Consider the following 18,512-nt stretch of genomic DNA (forward strand, 5'->3'; position numbering starts at 1 on the left):
GTTCATCTTTAGGTAAAAATATTGAGGTAAAAGTACTACATTCTTTTCAAGCCAAAAAAAAAAGAAAACGTACTGCATTCTTGTTCAGCAAAGTACTACATTCTTGGTCGGAATGTATATGAGATGCCTTTTTTTCTTTTCTTTTTTTTCTTTTGCTTTTGGGGTAGAGTCTTCAAATTAAGGAGGACACGAGCCCAGTCCAGATAGTTTGAGAATTTGGCCCATACTTTTTGCAGCCTACTTAAAAATCATTATTTGTGTTATTTATATATACCTATATTTATAAACTATAATACTCAAGTCTCGTTCTTGTTTTTGTTTTTGTTTTTGTTTTGATTTTTTGATTTTTTGATTTTTTTGATTTTTTTATATGTCTTTTTTGTTATGTTTCGGATTATCCCAAGTCAATCCTAATATAAAATTAGAGGCAAAATGCCTTGTTGTTACCGTGGCTGTATGTGAAAAAATGTCCCATATGTTTAGTTTTGAATGCCAAGTATGCCGCAAAATGAGCTTGCAATTATAAAATTATTTGCCACGCATCCGTATCATATATATTATAATATTAAGGGTGAAATATACTTTACCTATTTGAACTTTCACTTATTTGTCATTTTACCATCTAAATTAAAAATTTTGACACATTACAACCTATACAATTGTTTTTTTGTCATTTTACTACAATTTGAAATGGCCGTTAAAAGAGAGTTGATGGAATGACCACGCATGCACTTCTCATGACCAAAACAGGGTCATTTGGTGGAAGAAAAAGTTGGTTTGGGAAGCAAAAACCATAGAAAAAACCTTCTATTCCTTCCTATCCTCTGCTCATTTTCACTTCAATTGCTGCACAAAGGTTTATCAAATTTTTTAGGTCTTGGTTTCATTGGAATTAACATGCCAGACGAGAGCAAAAATGGAGACTTACCAAAAGTAAAAAAAAAAAAAATTGAGCAAATATGGTTGTCACTATCTTTCGCCAACCATTTTTTGTCCCTTTGTCTCTCTGGTTTTTTCCAAGTGCTAATAACAGTAATAAACCAGCAGCTGTAACTTGCTGACACTGTCTCTCCCCACCGATTTACACCCCACAACTCGCAGCTTCTATACATATATATATATATTCTATGCAGAAGAAATTGCGTTTTCTGTGTGTATCATTGATTGTTTAAATTAATATGTAAATCCAACGGATTGATTTGGACTTGGCATTAGGCAGGCTCTTAGTATGATATCACCGTGTAATTATGAGCAGAGAAACCCAAACAAATTTTTTATTCGATCATATGCCGTTAGTTTTGGTATGAGACATGCACTTGTGGTCATTTCATCAACCCTTCCTAAACAACCATTTGGAATTATAGTAAAATTACAACAAAACAATAATATAAATAGCAATGTACATTGTCAATTTTTAATTAAGCTAGTAAGGTGATAAATAGGTGAAAGTTCAAGCAGGCAAAATATATTTTACCTAATATTGAGGAATTATAAAGCTCTGTCATACATATATTGTAATAATAAGGAATTTCTTTTACCTGGAAATGTTTTCCTGTTTATACTCTCTGCATTATTTTTCTATGGCATTAACACAATCTTTCTCTTAAGATGATATTAACTTATAGAATGTTAATTTTATGCGAAAATATTATACAATTTTGTTCTTTTGGACGAGAATAGTTGTTATATATATATCAGTTATTATGATAAAATCGCAAAATTGAGAATTAACATATATATATATATATATATAGTTGACATACATGTGATGGCATGTTCGGAGCCACCGGGGATTGTAGCATTTATACAATTATTTTGTTGAATCATGGTTATTAATTTAAATGTTGTTATGTGTCACATTGCAAATATAAAAATTTTCAAACAAACTAATAAAATAAACAAATCTTAAAGTATATAGCTAAAATAAATTATACATTAATCGATAACCAAAAACAATACAAGGCGTCAACGCACGACTTCAATCTTCAAGATTTGAAAAGCAACGTAAAAGAAACAACGAGAAGTGGCAATCAATCAAAACATTTCATTTTTTTATTTTTTATTTTTTATTTTTTTTTGTTTTTTATTATTATTATTGTCTGAGTTTCCTTTCTTCGGAGAGTTGTTGGGCAAAACGGGCAAGAGCTTCAGCATTAGTGCCTTCTCCTTCAATTGCCTCATATTTGCCAGTTTCCAAATTTACCCTCGAAACCGGTTTCTTCAACAGTGTCTCACCAATCTCCACAAGCCTTTTTAGATTCTTCTCCGTCGCAATGTCAAGTGACGCATCATCACCGGTCAACGTGTCATCCTATCATTTTTTTAATATAATAATAATATATGTTAAAATTAAGAAATTAAACAAAATACGAATTAAAAAAATAATTAAAAAAAAAAAAAAGACCTGAATACGGAGGTAATTTTTCTTGCTGTTGAAGGACTGGAAGAGAGTGGAGACATGGATATCGACCATATCAGAGCTTGCATCGAAGTAAACGTCTAAAATGGGTGTCTTTCCTTCATCAAACAGCCAACCAAGCAAACCCCATTCGGCAGCCTTCTTTGCGTTGAATTTCTCCTCAAGCTTCGGTGCTCCAGTTCCCAATGATAATACCAGCATTCTTTTGCTGTCCATCGGCGCCAAGTCTGGGAATTGTGTGCTGTAGTTCATCGTAATTTCCTTCGAAATTTCGCTGATCGCCATCATTGTCTTTTTCATTTTCACAAAATTAAATTCAGTCACTCCACATATATATATATATACATACAAAAAAAACAAAAAAAGTTCAACACCCAAAAAAAACTGAATTTCGAAAAAAAATATATTTATATATGAGTTACCGGATTATTTGCGGCGACTCCACCGTCGATGAGATCGAAAGTGTGAGGCTTTCCGTGAATGTCTTTGGTCTCGAAGTAGTATGCGGGAAGAAAAGTCGGAGCTGCCGAGGTTCCGATGCAGACATCTGAAAGCAGAGCATCTTTTGCTGGATTTCTTTTTGCCTGTTTTACAACAAAATTTATTTGGTTACTGTTTGTTTTTGTATAATAAATTAAATTATTAATTTAGTACCAAAGATTTTTTTTTTTTTAAATTAAATTTCCATCAACTTATATACCTCGTTGGAAGTGAAAATCACAGGCTGGAGGCGTTTGATATCGAAAGTAGGAATGAGAACATTTGTAAGGGTCTGTTTAACAGTGAGGTTGCCGACCAGGTTCTTTGTTAGCGAATGCAGGTACTTGCCGTCGTATTTTGGTCCCGAGCTCAAGAAACTTGTTATCTTTGTCAGGAAACTGTTCCGACTGAGTCCCCATAAACACCCACCCCAGAAATTTCTTTTAATAAAGATTATATTTTTGCAGATTGAAATTCACAGACTAAATTAAGCTATTAATTTTCTCAAAGTAATTTTTTTTTTTTTTTTTTTTTTAAGATAGATGTACGGCTGCAATATTGGAACTTACTTTTTCTGAGGAAAAATCTTGGGGCAGTGTTCTAAGTAGAAGTTGTTGATGTCTTTTGCCGCATACAAGGGTCGGTTATCTTTGTTTGGAGCAGCAAGCATGGTGGTCACCAACCCACCTGTGCTTGTTCCAGCAATAACGTCGAAATAATCTGCAAGTCTTGCATTTGGTCCATCCAACGCCTACAAAACCAAGCAGTACACATATACATATAAATCGACCACTTAATATAATCAGACATGAAAAATATTATATATATATACAAACCTGAAGTTTGGATTCAAGAAAGTCCAAGAGAGTGCCAGGAATTATGCCCCTAATGCCACCTCCATCAATACTCAAAACAGTAACCTTGCTTCCCTTTGGAAAACTACCCATTTGATTTTTGATTGAAAAGAACTTGCTGAAATTTAAATAAATTGAAAGTGATGGTGTCTTTTTTATCAAATTAATTCCCAATAAATCACTATGATGCGAATAAACGTAACCATTTGTAGAATATTTATAGGCTGCATTAATATTCTAGATTTCTCATATCCATGTACCTTCGCATGAAATTAATAATTTCACATGCTGTGGAAGTCCCACGTTTATTTTATTTTATTTTAATTTGATCGGTCCAGGTCTTCAGTTCTTCTTTGATGGCATGGAATTATTTAGTCCCTATCTAACCATGCGTATGCGCAGCCTGAGACATTTATTGGCTAGTAGCCACTTGGAAAATATTTTTGTATTTTTTCTAGATCTGACCATCTCCTCCTTATCTATATGTCCTTCATGAAAAAAAAGACGCAAGACCAATTCAATTTCCAAGAAACCAGCCCGGCCTGTATTCATTGTTTTTCAGCTATAATTTGAAGGATTTATCACATATATCATAAACCACAAGTTGCACCTTTAATACTTGAGATTTTTAAGATAGAAGCAAAACTAAAAAGTTGTTATAACAACATGTGAGCTAGTGTCCAACAACTTAAGTTATTCATTATTAAATACGTAATAATATTTATATATATTTTATATATTTTATTTTATTGCAATATGATGTTGCACATAATTATATATAATTAAAAAATAATAGTAATAAAATTTACATTTAAAATGTTATAATCGTACATATAATACATTTTTTTCCATTTTTGCTAATAATCATACATATAATACTTTCTCATATGTAATAGATAAATAACTAATAACCATCTAACTTGAGAGATTCGTTGTGTATTTAATAAGACAAGCACATTGTATTTATTGTACATTAGAACATGTCTAATAGGTATCAAGGAACATTTATCTCCAAACGACTTTAATCTTAATAAAAAATAAAAAAATAAAAAATAAAGGATAAAGGACTTTAATCTTGGAAAGTGTGAAAGTAAACTTTATTTCAGATTTACCAATTAAAAGCATACAAGCGGACCACTAACTAGATTTTTTCTTTTTTCTTTTTGGAAAACGGAACACTTATCGTCACCAAAAGTAAATTTAAAAATATAAAATATCACATGTCCTCCATTTTTTTTTTTTTTTTTGAAAAAAATTATATAATGCATAATATAGAACAGTAATTTGGGGGTAATCACATTAATTATTATAATATGCTTTCTGAAATGATCAAATAGGACAGCTTCATTGTTTGGCGAGTCAACAGACTTTGAAGTTCAAATCAGACGCCCAAACGCTCCAATCAGCAGCCCCCTAACCAAAAGCTCGCAAATTTCGACCAACCAAAACTCTTCCAGTAACTAGTGGGCCCCCCTTCTACCATTTGATTTTTAGACTAATTTATTGATTTCTATTGGATAGAGAGAAAACGGATGAGCGCAATGCCCGCCCCTCCCCCCCATACCAAATCCATACGCTTCCTAATTTTTTAATTTCCCGTTTTCAATGACAAAAATCATAATTACGTTTATTATTTTGTAATTTTATTTATTTATTTATTTATTTATTGAGAAAATTAAGATGTCTTAATACTTGTTTTTTTTTTTGCTGAATTAACATAGTTTTATATATTTTAATTGTAATTGAATATATGTTTTGGCATATGAATTTCGGATGTGCTGCTTCTGTTGGCATGGCTTATAGCAAATTCCTGAACCCTACAAAAGTTTTTACCATGGTTTTGTTCCCTCAGTCTTGTACATTTGTGCAGTACTTCCGTGTTCTATGTTCCTCGTTGGATTTCAATTTTTCTTCTTTTACGTGAAGGATCGAAGCTCCTGTTGGGAACTTTTTCTCCAGCTTTTGCATTCAGTTTACTTAACAAACTATATAAACTTAACTAAAACGGTCACCAAAATAAAACAAATCTATATGCATATAGATTACAAGTATGTTATATTATTTTGCAATAAAATATTGTTTTTTAATATCTTTAAAAACAATATATATATATATATATATATATATTTAATACTTCTTTTTTTATTTTTTTTTTCCTATAAGGAGGCTAGCTTACTTTTTCCAGATTATTATTCAAGAGTACTAGTCATCACGCAGGTGTTCAATGACTATATTTTTCATAATCACGGGTTAAATGTTTTTTCATTGGGCTTCTTTTTCTTTTTTCTTTTTTCTTTTTTTCCTCCAAGGTTTTATACGTATGATGAGAAAAAGTAGAGCATGCACTATTTGCATTTTCAAACTAAATGGATATTATTAGGAATTTTTCTCTTTGTTTTTTTATTTTTTAAGCTATTTTAATTAATCAATTTTTTTTCTTTTTTCTATCAAAAGAGAAAAAAAAAATTGAGAATTTAAGGGACAAACAAGCTTCATCATTTATCTTCTTCTTTTTTTCTCTTTTTTTTTTCAGTAGAGTCTTTTAGCTGTGTCCCAACAAAGAGAGAAAAACTTAATAATTAGACTTGTCATATTAGGTTTTCAAATTTAATTTAAATCATAATTGATAAAGCAACCAATCAATAAGTATTTGTGCACATAAACGCTCTAATTTAATTAAATCAAAGATTCCCTCACTAAAGAATTCTTCATTTATATGTTTACATATATATATATATGAAGCTTGACTTAGAGACTCGTGTTCATTCAGTCGATTGGTTGGCCTTTTATAGATGGTTTTGACCAGTCAAGGATTTGGGAGGGATGAAATAGTTAATGATTTACAATCAGCTATTAACCTATTTACTGGATTCTAGTATCTCGTATGGTGTCAATTGTTAACTGGTGGATGATATTAAAAGTTTGTTAGCTTCCTGTAAATTTTGGATGTGTTTAATTTTTCTCATATAGAAACAAATCAAATAGCTCGTGAGTTAGCTCTATAAGCATTTTATTTTAGAGTTTTATGAATTTTGAATGGAAAGGGGACGTAATTGGTTGCTTCCTGCCATACGGGCTGATGTTTGCTGTTCTTCTTTTATCCAATAAATAAGACCCTTTTTTTTTTTTTTTTTTTTTTTTCAGCGGAAGAAGAAGAAGATTAGATTAAGGAGTATCCAAGCCCAGTCTAGATGGTTGGAGGATTGGGTCCACTGTTGGCCACCTACTTTACATGATTATTTTTATTTATTATTTATATATATATGTATATACCCACTCTGCAATGATTAAGCAATTAATATTGGAATCAGATTCTTTTTTCTTTTTTTTTCCTTTTTTTTTGTTTTTTTGAAAGAATACCTAATTCTCACTTCTTGATATTTTTTATTGGATTGGAATTCCATGTTGACTCTACGCTATGTAAGTAAATCTTTTTATTTTATTTTTTTATCCGTTGTCTGTGTTTATTTTTCAATTCCAATAGTCATTTGCTAATTCAATAATTTGATATAAAACCATTTTGTCATTTAAAAGAAAATCTTTCAATATTTAAATTGTTTTTATCATTTAAAAAAAAATTCCAATATTTAAATTTTTAAGAGAGTGTGTGTGTGTGTGTGTATATATATATATATATATAGTAAAACAAGTATACACAAACATATACAAATAAGAACAAGGGAAGGATTTGGATTTGTCTATTGAACCACTTTAGTACAAAACTTTTTATAGTAACCATGAATCATCAAACATGATTAATTTATTGTTCAAAATTTACAAAAAGAGCTGACGTTACAATTTCAGATTAAAAAATAATTAAAGAAATAAAGAAATAAACGTTACAAAATGGACCCACCAAAAAAAATAAAAAAATAAAAAATAAAAAAACTCATTTTTGCTGTCTAAGCTTTCTCTCTTGGGACAGAAGTTTGGCAAAACGGGCAAGAGCTTCTGCATTTGTTCCTTCTCCAAGGATCGGCTCGTATTTTCCAGTTTCCAAATTCACTCTGGAAACTGGCTTCTTCAACAGGCTCTCACCAATCTCCACAAGCCTCTTCAGATTCTTCTCCGTTGCCATATCTACCGATACCTCATCCCCGGTCAATGTGTCATCCTGTTTAATCCATATATATAATCTCATAAATATGTTTTCAATTATCTTAATTAAGAAAAAAAAAATCCATAAAAGATAAAAGAAATAGTTTATAATATTGATATAGAGTTCTGCCATTTGTTACAATTGATGAATGAATCAATGGTACCTGAATACGGAGGTAATTTTTGTGGCTATTGAAGGAGTGGAAGAGAGAGGATACATGAATATCAACCATGTCGGAATTTGCATCTGAATAAACGTCTAAAATGGGTGTGTTTCCATCGTCATAGAGCCAACCAAGCAAACCCCACTCCGACGCCTGATCTGCACTGTACTTCTCTTCATTCTTGGCTGCACCTGTGCCCAATGACAGCACTAGCATCCTTTTGCTGTTCATTATCGGTGCTATGTCCGGCAAATGTTTGCTTCGTGAAATTTCGCTTATGGCCATCATTGTCTGAAATTCTCGTTGCATCAAATAGTCAGTACTAGTTATTGATTATTCATTATGAATAAATGCATAGAAATACAATTTCATTATTAATCAACTCTTTTAACCATTTTTTTTTTGGGTAAATTGCTTACAGGATTGTTTGCCGCAACTGCACCATCAATGAGATCGAAACGGTGAGGCTTTCCTTCATTGTCCTTGGTCTGGAAGTAATGTGCTGGAAGAAAAGTTGGAGCTGCAGAGGTTCCTATGCAGACATCTGAAAGTTGTGCATCTTTTGCAGCATTTGCTTTTGCATCATTGGTTGAGAAAATCACAGGTTGAAGACGTTTGATATCAAAAGCTGGTATGACCACGTTTGTCAAGGTCTGTTTGAGACTGAGGCCGCCTAGCATGGTCTTCAGCAACGAGCGCAAGTACTTGCCGTTGTATTTTGGACCCCCACTCAAGAAACTTGTTATCATTGAAAGGATGTTCGTTTGACTGAATATTCCGCAGAAACATCCATTCCAGAAATTTCTTTTAGCAAAGGACATTAATACATTTTTATAAGAAAATTAATGTGTTACTATTTTATAAGCTTTACGAGTTAAATTTTCATGTTTTAATTAAATAATTGATTTCTCATGTCTTTAATTAGTAGTAAATTCACTGCAATTAATTATGCAACTTACTTATTCTGAGGGAAAATCTTAGGAGTGTGTTCCAAATAGAAGGCGTTGACGTCCTTTGCACAAAACAAGGGTCGGTTGTCCTTGTTTGGAGCTGTAAGAATGGTGGTTACAATCCCACCTGTGCTTGTTCCTGCTATAATGTCAAAATAATCTGCAATTCTTGCATCGGCTCCATCCAACTCCTAACAAAATCAACCACATTCACATTCTCACCAAATTATGATCAAACATATGGGAAAAACCAAAAAAAAAAAAAAAAAAAAAAAAAGGAAGATTATATATATATATATATATATATATATAGCTGATAAGATCTATAGAGTCATATATGTATAATACCTGAAGCTTGGATTCGAGAAAGGCCAATAGAGTGCCAGGAATTATGCCTCTAATGCCACCTCCATCAATGCTCAAAACAGTTACCATCTCTCCCTGTGAAATACCACTCACCATTTTGATTCAAATAGAAGTTTCTGAAATTAAATTAATTTGAACGATTCTGTCACGTCTTTATCAGAGAACTAATACCAACTCTCAGAACTTATGATCACAATTGATGATGTTGATGTAAATTTTCTATCCAGTTTGGAATATTTATAGCTGCATTTTCCAACTCTTAGGCTGGCTGATTCATGCATCTCGACAGTACGCCAAAGTTTAAATCATTCTTGTCCTGCTTCAAATTAAGTAACATTTTTTTTTTCCCCTATAAAAATAATATATAATAGTAAAACTTGGTCAAGTCTGCTATTCTTGTTTAATGCCATAAATTATTCTTTTAACTCTTATGTACCAATTTTGTATATATGTGTGCGTGCCCTGCCTGGTGCCTTCATTGACTGATTCATCTATAAGAAAATGTATTTTACGTCAAACTCAGCTCCTCCGAGTTGGTGACCCTCTTCAAGCAACGAGAAATAATAATTCTGCTGGGTCAACATGGCAAATATCAAGCTTCTAAGAAACAAGCTAAGGTAATCTTATAATCTAATATATTATATGTTTTGGACCTGCGTGGTTTATTAATTAGTTTTGAAGAACTTTATGGACCTTAATTTTTCTTCATAAAGAATTCCTATATTCGTTCAACAGCTTTCTGGTTGTAATAAAACGACAGCGTACCTAGCTTGCTTGGCAGATACATGTTAGCCGCCACGACTGTCTACGCTTTTTCAATTGCTTTCCACCAACCTTTCCCGTACATAGTGGACTCTTTTCGATCATTTGACTTCGACAGGTTTGATTTTGATTTTGATTGCGACATGTGATATTGTGATTGTTAATTTTATATAAAATTGGACAAGTGGGATTATTCATTTACTCGAATCAGAATTGGTGGTGGATTTTATTTTATTTTTAGGGAACAAAAACTTTTTTTTTTCCACTTTTGTTGTGTTTGTCAGGACTGATCTCACAGAACTGAGCACTCAAGTTTAATGCAGCTCGCAAAAAAAATAGCCTATTAGAAGTCTCATCCAGCCAATCAGGATTCAGTTTATCTGGTTCTGTTCTTGTTTTGGAATAATGAAATCCGAGTTAGTTTTTTTGAATTAGCGTTACTCTCTTCAATGAAATTTTTTATTTTTTATTTTAAATCAATCACACGGTTGATAATTACTTTATATTTTTAATCCTTTTTCTTGAGTACTGGTTATTATTGAAATTATAGGATATTTTTAATTAATCAATACCTTATTAATTTAACTATATAAATTATAAATATATATATTAATTGATGTTACCATAAGGAGTGTATCATAGTAAATTATGGAGAAATATTATGAAAATTACCAATATTTTAAACCTTGGTTTAATAATTCTATCAAGCTGTGAAAAAAAAAAAAAGCATATGTCTGTTTGTGGAGGGTATTAGACAAATCAAGTATTTTAATAACACAAAAAAAAAAAAAAAAATCCACTAAAAAGCAATCTTTATAAAAATATATATATATATATTTTGAAGAAAAAAAATATAATTGACATATCATTAATTAATTAGATTTAGAAAATAATTTTTAGTTTAAATGTTTTAAAAAAGACATTTATACATAACAAACCCTTCTAACTTCTATTTTGTTTTTTCGGTGAATACCCTTCCACCTTCTATGCTCGCATGCATCGCTGTCTATATGAATATTTACTCGTTTTGTTTGTTAATGATTTTGCTGAAAAGTTTAAAACAATAATATAATAATAATTATTCGGAAACAAAGCATATGCCTCCAAGTGAATGAAATTTGACAATGGGCCACGTCCAAGACTTCTCAGAACCCAGTTTAGGCAGCCCGATGAGCCATTCAGTTGAAAACTTTCAATTGATCCATGAATTCAAAAAAGAAGAAAAAAGAAAAAAAGTCCATCTTTGCAATGAGAAATTCACATGGTGATGGAATTTTTTTTTTTTTTTTTTTTTTTTACTTTTTTTTGGGGGGGTAGAAACATGGTGGTGGAGTAACAGTAGCACGTTTTACGTAGTTTTGTTCGTTTAAATATTGAAAACATATATATACCTTTAAAAAAAGAAAAGTTAAACAGAGAGGACAGTTTTGTTGGGACAGTGTAGGCCCATTGGAGTAATGGCCAAGGCCCAAGAGCTTGTCAATGGGAGCGCACGATTGAAAATGCCTGACAGCTATTGGGCCAACTTGGGTGAGCATTGCAAAGCCTTGGGAGTGGCAGAGGGAAATGAGCTCGTTGCAGACTTGGCACACCGTGCGTCAGCCATTTCCTTCTTCAACTTGTCCATCACGCTTAGCCTCGCCAAATTGTCGGACTGAGTCTTTGGGATTCCGTGGAGCTCAGAAAGTTTTCCGCCATAGCATACCACTTAGCTTGACTTTGATTCCTCCTCATTCAACTCAATTACTCTCAAAAGCCGAATCATCATCATCCATGGCCGATTCCGCTTCGAGGTCCGATCTTCCTCCCGTTTTCATTTTCCATTTTTTGCTTAAATCCTATTCCATTGCTTCTAACAAATACTTCCTGTTATACTATTATTAGCTCGCTCTTTTGTATTTTTGTATTTTTTCTTTTTGTTTTTTTTGGGCCGAGGTTGGTCTCAGAGGAAAAGCTTTATAATTTGATCAAAATTCGATTATTTTTCCATTTTGCGTGTGAAAATCATAAATGAAGCTTTATATTCAGCTTTGCATTTGTTTTGTGTGTGTGTGTGTGTGAGTGTTTTTTTTTTTCCAATTATCGTAATTTGATTGAAGTTTGTTGCGGAATGTAGCTATGTGAATCCTGCGTGTGCTGAAATTATCGTAGTGCGTCATGGTGAAACGGAATGGAATGCTGATGGAAGAATTCAGGTCTTTTATGCTCACTCAAACTTGAGTAAATTTCAATTTTTTTTTTATTTTTTTATTTTTATTTATTTTTATTTAAAGCGTCCTAGGCTTGTCGGTTTTGTACGTATGGACATTGGATATCGTATATCAGATATTGAGTATTCAATATAAATTGATTCTTTGCATTTTATATGATTTTTTTGCACATTTACATGTCACTACAATGGAAGCAGAAAAAAAAGAAGAAGAAAAATTATGAGCTAAGATGCAAAGTGCACAATGCAGTGTATATGTGTGTGTGTATATATATATATATTTTTTTTTTTAAAAAAAAAATTGATGTCAGCGTTAATGCCTTGTATATCTTTTAGGAAATACTTTTTGGTCAAGGTTTCTATGTTCACTAGTGAATTGTACTTAAACAGGGACATCTAGATGTTGAATTGAATGATGCTGGGAGACAGCAAGCAGTTTCAGTGAGTGAAAAATTCTTTAACATGCTTCTAATTTAAGAAACCATGCAAAAGGTTCCAAGACTTTGATAAGTAATCCTTTGCTTGGTGATGTTTGATAATGTGTCTTTTACTTCAAGGTGGCTGATAGATTATCCAAGGAGCCTAAAATCTCAGTTGTGTACTCTTCCGACTTGAAAAGAGCTCTTGAGACCGCACAGATAATTGCGACCAGCTGTGGTGAAATAGAGGTAGCACTTCAAAAGCAGATTTCATGTATAGAATTGCTGCTGCAATTTTATTCATTCATTTCCATTTACTAGAAGAAATATAGAAAGTCTTTCTTCTGTTGTACTCTAAACCATGCAAGCATGAAATGCTTATTGGTAATCAATTCAGCTAAAAGCATGGAATCCTATGCTATATTTGGTATAATTTGGAAATTGATAAAACCATGTTTAGTTGTGATTGTGAAGCCAAAGATAATCTATATATTGGTAAATTTTAGTATATTACTTTTGGATTTTAATTGTTGGAACTTTTTTGGAGTTTTCAGGTTGTGAAAGATCCTGAATTACGAGAAAGGCACTTGGGGGATCTTCAAGGCCTTGTATTTCGTGAAGCTGCCACAACTTGTCCCAAGGCTTACGAGGCCTTATCATCTCAAAAGACAGATCAAGAAATTCCAGTGAGTTCTATGTTTTTGTTTAGAATTATTTTGATTTATAGTTGGTATTATTTGATTTGGCTGTTTCATTAATGGTTCAAAATGACTACACAATTGGGAAATACCGAGTAAACATGCTATGTTGGAGAAAATTATTGTATGCAATTGCAAATTATGTTGCATATTTCAGAGTAGAAAAAGTTAGCATGGCTAGATAGTTGGAGACTAGACATCACCTTCCTCAAATGTCGTATTCAGACCCAATATATGGGTATGATAACTAAATTTCTGGTCAAGAACTCTTAAATAAATTCTCCCACTGATATGCTAGATTAATTTAATAAAAGGGAATCCCACAAATTGGCCTGAATATTGTATCATAAATCAGTTTGATCTCCTCTGAACCAGTAATTAGTAAGTTTAGTATGGTGGAGCTTAAGCTGAAGATCTACCTCAACCTAGCCTGAGGGATAATGTTTCCTTAGTCTGGAAGTTTGATGCTGCATTTAAGTGATGAATTCCCATATCCAGTTAATTCTATTAAGTTTCTTTAATTAGTGTACTGCAGCTAAAACTCAAATCTCAGATGATTTTGTATTATCGAAAGTGAAATGCGTATTTGGAAGGTCCTTTTTTATTTGCATTTTATTACTGTTGGGACCGGAATGAAAATAGACTTGGTTAATATTATGTTTTGGAATTCATGTGTTTGGTTGTACCATACATGCAGGGTGGTGGAGAAAGTCTTGATCAACTTTATCAACGCTGCACATCAGCATTGCAGAAGATTAGTCACAAACATATAGGTATATGACTGTGTTACTTCAGATGTCTCTTTTATAAATGTTCACAGAACTTCTTATTCATTCAAAGTCTTTTAACTTTATGATACTATAGTTCAATTCCTATGTAATTCATCTTTTCACATTCACACTTCGGTATACAGCACACCTAGTATTTTCGCCAATTTACCAAGATATTACAGAATATCTTAAACTACTAAGCTAGCTCCACTAGCCTGCTTGAGAATTCTCTTGATAACCACCAGACATACTGAATTAATACTGATTGCTCTCTTTTTTTCGAAACTGATACCCTGCCCCTGTCAAACACGATTTGCTTCTCATAAGTATCCCGTCCATCAGAATTCTTGATGGTTGGAGACATGCAAGTTGCAAATTGGAACTTTATGACCTTGTTTCTCTCAATTTCAGGAGAGCGAGTAGTTGTGGTCACTCATGGAGGTGTCATCAGAGCACTCTACAAGCGGGCTTGTCCAAATAAGAGATCTGGGAAGGTACTTAATACATCTATTAATGTTTTTCACTTGTCTGGAGACAAATGGACCGTAAAGACTTGGGGTGATGTTAATCATCTAAACCAGACAGGATATTTGAAGTCTGGTTTTGGTGGGGACAGAACTTCTGGTTGATTCTTTCTCGTAGTACTCTGGAATATTGTGGCTATCGGATCAAGCAACTGAAGCAATTGTTTGCTGGAACTTGCTCGCTGTTGAACCAATTTAGGCTTGATTGGCTTTTATATGTTGTATTTCCTTTTTGCATATCTAGTTACTGGAGCAACTTCTGACCTTACTAGAAATTATATATGGAATACTTTTAATTTATAGTTGAATGAATCCCTAACGTTATGGATTAGTGTTTGACCATTGGAATCTGTGAGGTTAGAACTATGCAAAAAATGACCGATGCTTTATTACGTGGATTCATCTCGGTTGAAGTTGCACAAGTTTAGCAACCTAAAATTAAAGTTGCAAAATGTCCACTGCCCAATTGAAACCTCTAACTAGAATTTAATAGTGTTCAAAGCTTGAAATATGAAAGTAACAAAGAGTTACAGTTTTCAGAAAATCCCATGCTCTGCTGCCCGAGCTGTTACTAAATGCACAAATATTACATAAAATGAACACTAGTTTTCTTCTAAAATGTTAGTTCTCCATAGCATGGATGCTTGTGTTCGTGTAAAGACACAGTAGCTTCAGTATGATCTTTTTATGGGTTTGGTTGCTGTCAATTTATTGCCGGATTTATATGGAAAACTGTTTGAGTAGGTAAAAGGCAATTCTCAAGCAAATCATAATTCATAGACTTTTAGTCTCACCCACCAACTCCTTCGATAAGTTCCTGAAATCTCTTTCAGGGTTTGTAATGTTCAATTAAAATCTTTCTGATTCTGATTAATAACTATGAATGGTACAGCTTAACGCAGACCTACCACCTATTCTAACCCATATGAGCAAATTTGCAGGACAAGAAAACTACTCCTTTCGTGTGGAATTGAGATATGGAAAACATATCACAGCACATGTTATGAGACTGAAGAGTAGCTCTTAAGCAAAAATCGGATTCTCATAGTCGGCCCTATCAAGAATCTGATTCTCCAAGCTCTCATATATTTTCCCTCCCATTGATGGAAAGTAAATAAGATTTTATCTTAAATGATAAGAATCATTCTATATACTTAAACCCTTCTTAAAAAGTTAAGACACACGCGCATGATAGTATTCAAAATGAATAAAAAAAGGTGGATAGTTTTTTCCTCTTTTCTCAACAAATTAGAACTTGGATTTTTTTTTTTTTTTTGATAGTTTAAAACTTGGACCTAATGTAAAAAATTTACATCAAGATTTTTATTAATTAGGTCTGCCTATCAATTTTTAATTTAATTGCATGATTTTCTTAGTCGAATATATTATTCATTAAAACGTGATTGATTGCTTCAAAACATTAAAAATAAATAAACAAAAACGTGATTGATCAATTACTTTGTTATATATTCATTTTGGCATCTTTACATGGACTATAAATATATGAGTTTTTTTTTTTTTTTTGATCATATCATACAATAAAACATAATAAAATATTTTTATATAAATGTTTTGTGTCTTGTAGACATAAATTATTTGTTTAATGTCTTGTCAATGTCATTGTAGCTTACATTTACCAGGAACACTTAATTTGTTGTGTTATTGCAATCTCTCACTCTTATTGTTTTAAAATATATATATATATATATATATATATTTTAACAACCTGATAAAAAAAAATGTAAATTACAAATTGAACAAATCACTATAAAATCCACAAAATAACGGAATTTTCGGCAAAGCTTGATGATTCAATGGACCATGGTGCTCAAGACAATAGTCACCGTCAGTGGAAGGTAAGCATGCGCGTCATATGTGATGCAGGGACTTAACTCATATAAATTGCGCAGCTACTTATTTGGACACGGACAACTTTTATTTATATGTTCATATGTAAATCCTTGTTTGGATGACAAAGTCCTGTGTCTGTTTTTTTTTTTTTTTTTAACTTTTTATACCAGAGATCTTTTTGACTTTCGCTTAATGATTCCCTTCTTGACTTTGCCAAAATATATGATTATACCAACATCTTCATTACTTTGCAGAATGATTATCTTTCTGGTGGTCAAACTCATTTTTCCTTGATGAATGTTAAAAGGGAAAATTAAAATATTTATTTTCGACCTAAATTTAAAGAAGTTTGGTCACGGTGCCACACAATTTGGACTGAAACTTATAATATGCTATTCATTTTATTGTATTTTTTATAAATAAATAAAAAATGGTTTATTTAATTGGGTTTTGTTCTCATAGTCGCTAAGCTTTTTAACCAATTGGATTTTTATTCCCTAGCTATAAATTCTAATGAACTAAACATATTGTTTATATTTCTGAACACTGATCCAAAACCAAAATTCCAATGGCAAACACCACGAGTTTTTGTAATAGTTTGAGGAGCAAAGACAAGAGGGACCAAAGGTGGTGGATGTCTGGAAGGTGGCTTCTTTTAAGGCTCATTTAAATCCACAACCTACCCATTATTTTGGCAGCCTAGCTTAATAGGTACAGTAGGCCAGCACAGTCGAAACATACACCTCTGTTGGTCCAATTTAATGCTAAATTAATAAATAATAAATTATAACAACATTTTTTGGATAACGTATAGATGTTTATGTATATGTATATATAACTATATATAAATTTTGGAAAGTGCTCTTTAAGATCATCATATTAAGAACTAAAAACATTTCGGCAAGGACAACCCATAAAAAAAAATAAAAGGAAAGAAGACAATCCATAAGCAAAATCACTGTTTATATGATGAAAATACCAATTTATACATTGCTAATATCATTTTACCCTCGAATTGTGACACAGTTTTATTTTGCCCCATAAGCCATTGTTATATTATCATTTACTTCAATCATGCTGCTTATTTATTTATTTATTTTAAAAATTTGGAAAAATTAGTCATACCCACTGCATAAAAACAAATAAAACATAATAATATAATTGTTTTGAATTGAAGTTACATAATTGTGTATGTTAATTTTATCAAATTTATTTGTCAAAAATGTTTAATTAGAATACAACAGTGCAAAAACAATAGTTCTAAGACAAATTTTAGTTTAAAGAGCAAAGTGAAAAATGTATTATAACTTAATGGATGAAATGATATTAAGCTTTTTAATTTATGTACACGGACGAGCAGGTCTCAACACAAAATGCAATGAGAGTATGTTTTAGTGGGGTGCTGAATTATGAGCATAGCGTTTGAGTGTGCACCAAGATAATGAATGTTGTTTTTAGTTTGGAACTGCATATAATTTCTTATAATAGTATTAAAAGGACGACCTTCTTTTCTTCACCGGGGGACCAATTAATTTTCCAAAAAGTTTTTCTTATATTCTTTTTTTTATTGGGAAGAAAATATCAAAAACCGGTGAAGAAGTATTCTAGTGTTTGCCACTTGAGTTGGCCCACTCACATTACATTATTTTTGGATCTAGTTAGGCTGCTACATCCACTTGGGATTAATTAAACATATTTAATTAAAACCACTGTCAATTAAGATTATGTGGAGACAAAACCTAATGACTCCACCAAATTGTGAGACAAAATCAAAATGCTTCAAAAGAAACCAATTACTCACGTTTTGGTCAAATACTCGTTTTCTATCCAAAAATAAATAAATATAAAAAATATAAAAGTTAGATGCCAATTTGAACTTTTTTTTTATGGTTCTTATAAATATTATTCTATGCATTTTACTTTTTTCTTTTTTGCTTTATTCATTCAA

At 31.9% G+C, this 18,512-nt stretch overlaps 3 protein-coding genes across 3 annotated transcripts; 1 reads left to right on the forward strand and 2 right to left on the reverse strand.

Annotated features, from left to right (window-relative positions):
• Window positions 1-1,895: 1,895 nt before the first annotated feature.
• LOC107424763 (patatin-like protein 2) lies at window positions 1,896-3,949 on the reverse strand. The gene is made up of 6 exons (XM_048479557.2): window positions 3,736-3,949; window positions 3,469-3,650; window positions 3,120-3,306; window positions 2,842-3,003; window positions 2,405-2,710; window positions 1,896-2,311 (listed from the first exon to the last, which is right to left on the reverse strand). The coding sequence occupies exons 1-6, from the start codon at window positions 3,844-3,846 to the stop codon at window positions 2,093-2,095; spliced, it is 1,167 nt and encodes a 388-aa protein (XP_048335514.1). The 5' UTR covers window positions 3,847-3,949; the 3' UTR covers window positions 1,896-2,092.
• Window positions 3,950-7,642: 3,693 nt separating this feature from the next.
• Window positions 7,643-9,500, reverse strand: LOC107410582 (patatin-like protein 3). Its single transcript, XM_048479884.2, has 5 exons — window positions 9,314-9,500; window positions 8,975-9,156; window positions 8,435-8,783; window positions 8,016-8,306; window positions 7,643-7,867 (listed from the first exon to the last, which is right to left on the reverse strand). The coding sequence occupies exons 1-5, from the start codon at window positions 9,425-9,427 to the stop codon at window positions 7,643-7,645; spliced, it is 1,161 nt and encodes a 386-aa protein (XP_048335841.2). The 5' UTR covers window positions 9,428-9,500.
• Window positions 9,501-11,594: 2,094 nt separating this feature from the next.
• Window positions 11,595-15,013, forward strand: LOC107410587 (phosphoglycerate mutase-like protein 4). The gene is made up of 7 exons (XM_016018035.4): window positions 11,595-11,886; window positions 12,210-12,288; window positions 12,693-12,743; window positions 12,860-12,970; window positions 13,276-13,407; window positions 14,117-14,192; window positions 14,601-15,013. Exons 1-7 carry the CDS (start codon window positions 11,660-11,662, stop codon window positions 14,816-14,818), a joined length of 894 nt encoding a protein of 297 aa, XP_015873521.2. The 5' UTR covers window positions 11,595-11,659; the 3' UTR covers window positions 14,819-15,013.
• The last annotated feature ends 3,499 nt before the right edge of the window (window positions 15,014-18,512 follow it).

Source organism: Ziziphus jujuba, chromosome 7 (assembly GCF_031755915.1).
Source record: "Ziziphus jujuba cultivar Dongzao chromosome 7, ASM3175591v1".
In the NCBI taxonomy this organism is placed as follows: Eukaryota; Viridiplantae; Streptophyta; class Magnoliopsida; order Rosales; family Rhamnaceae; genus Ziziphus; species Ziziphus jujuba.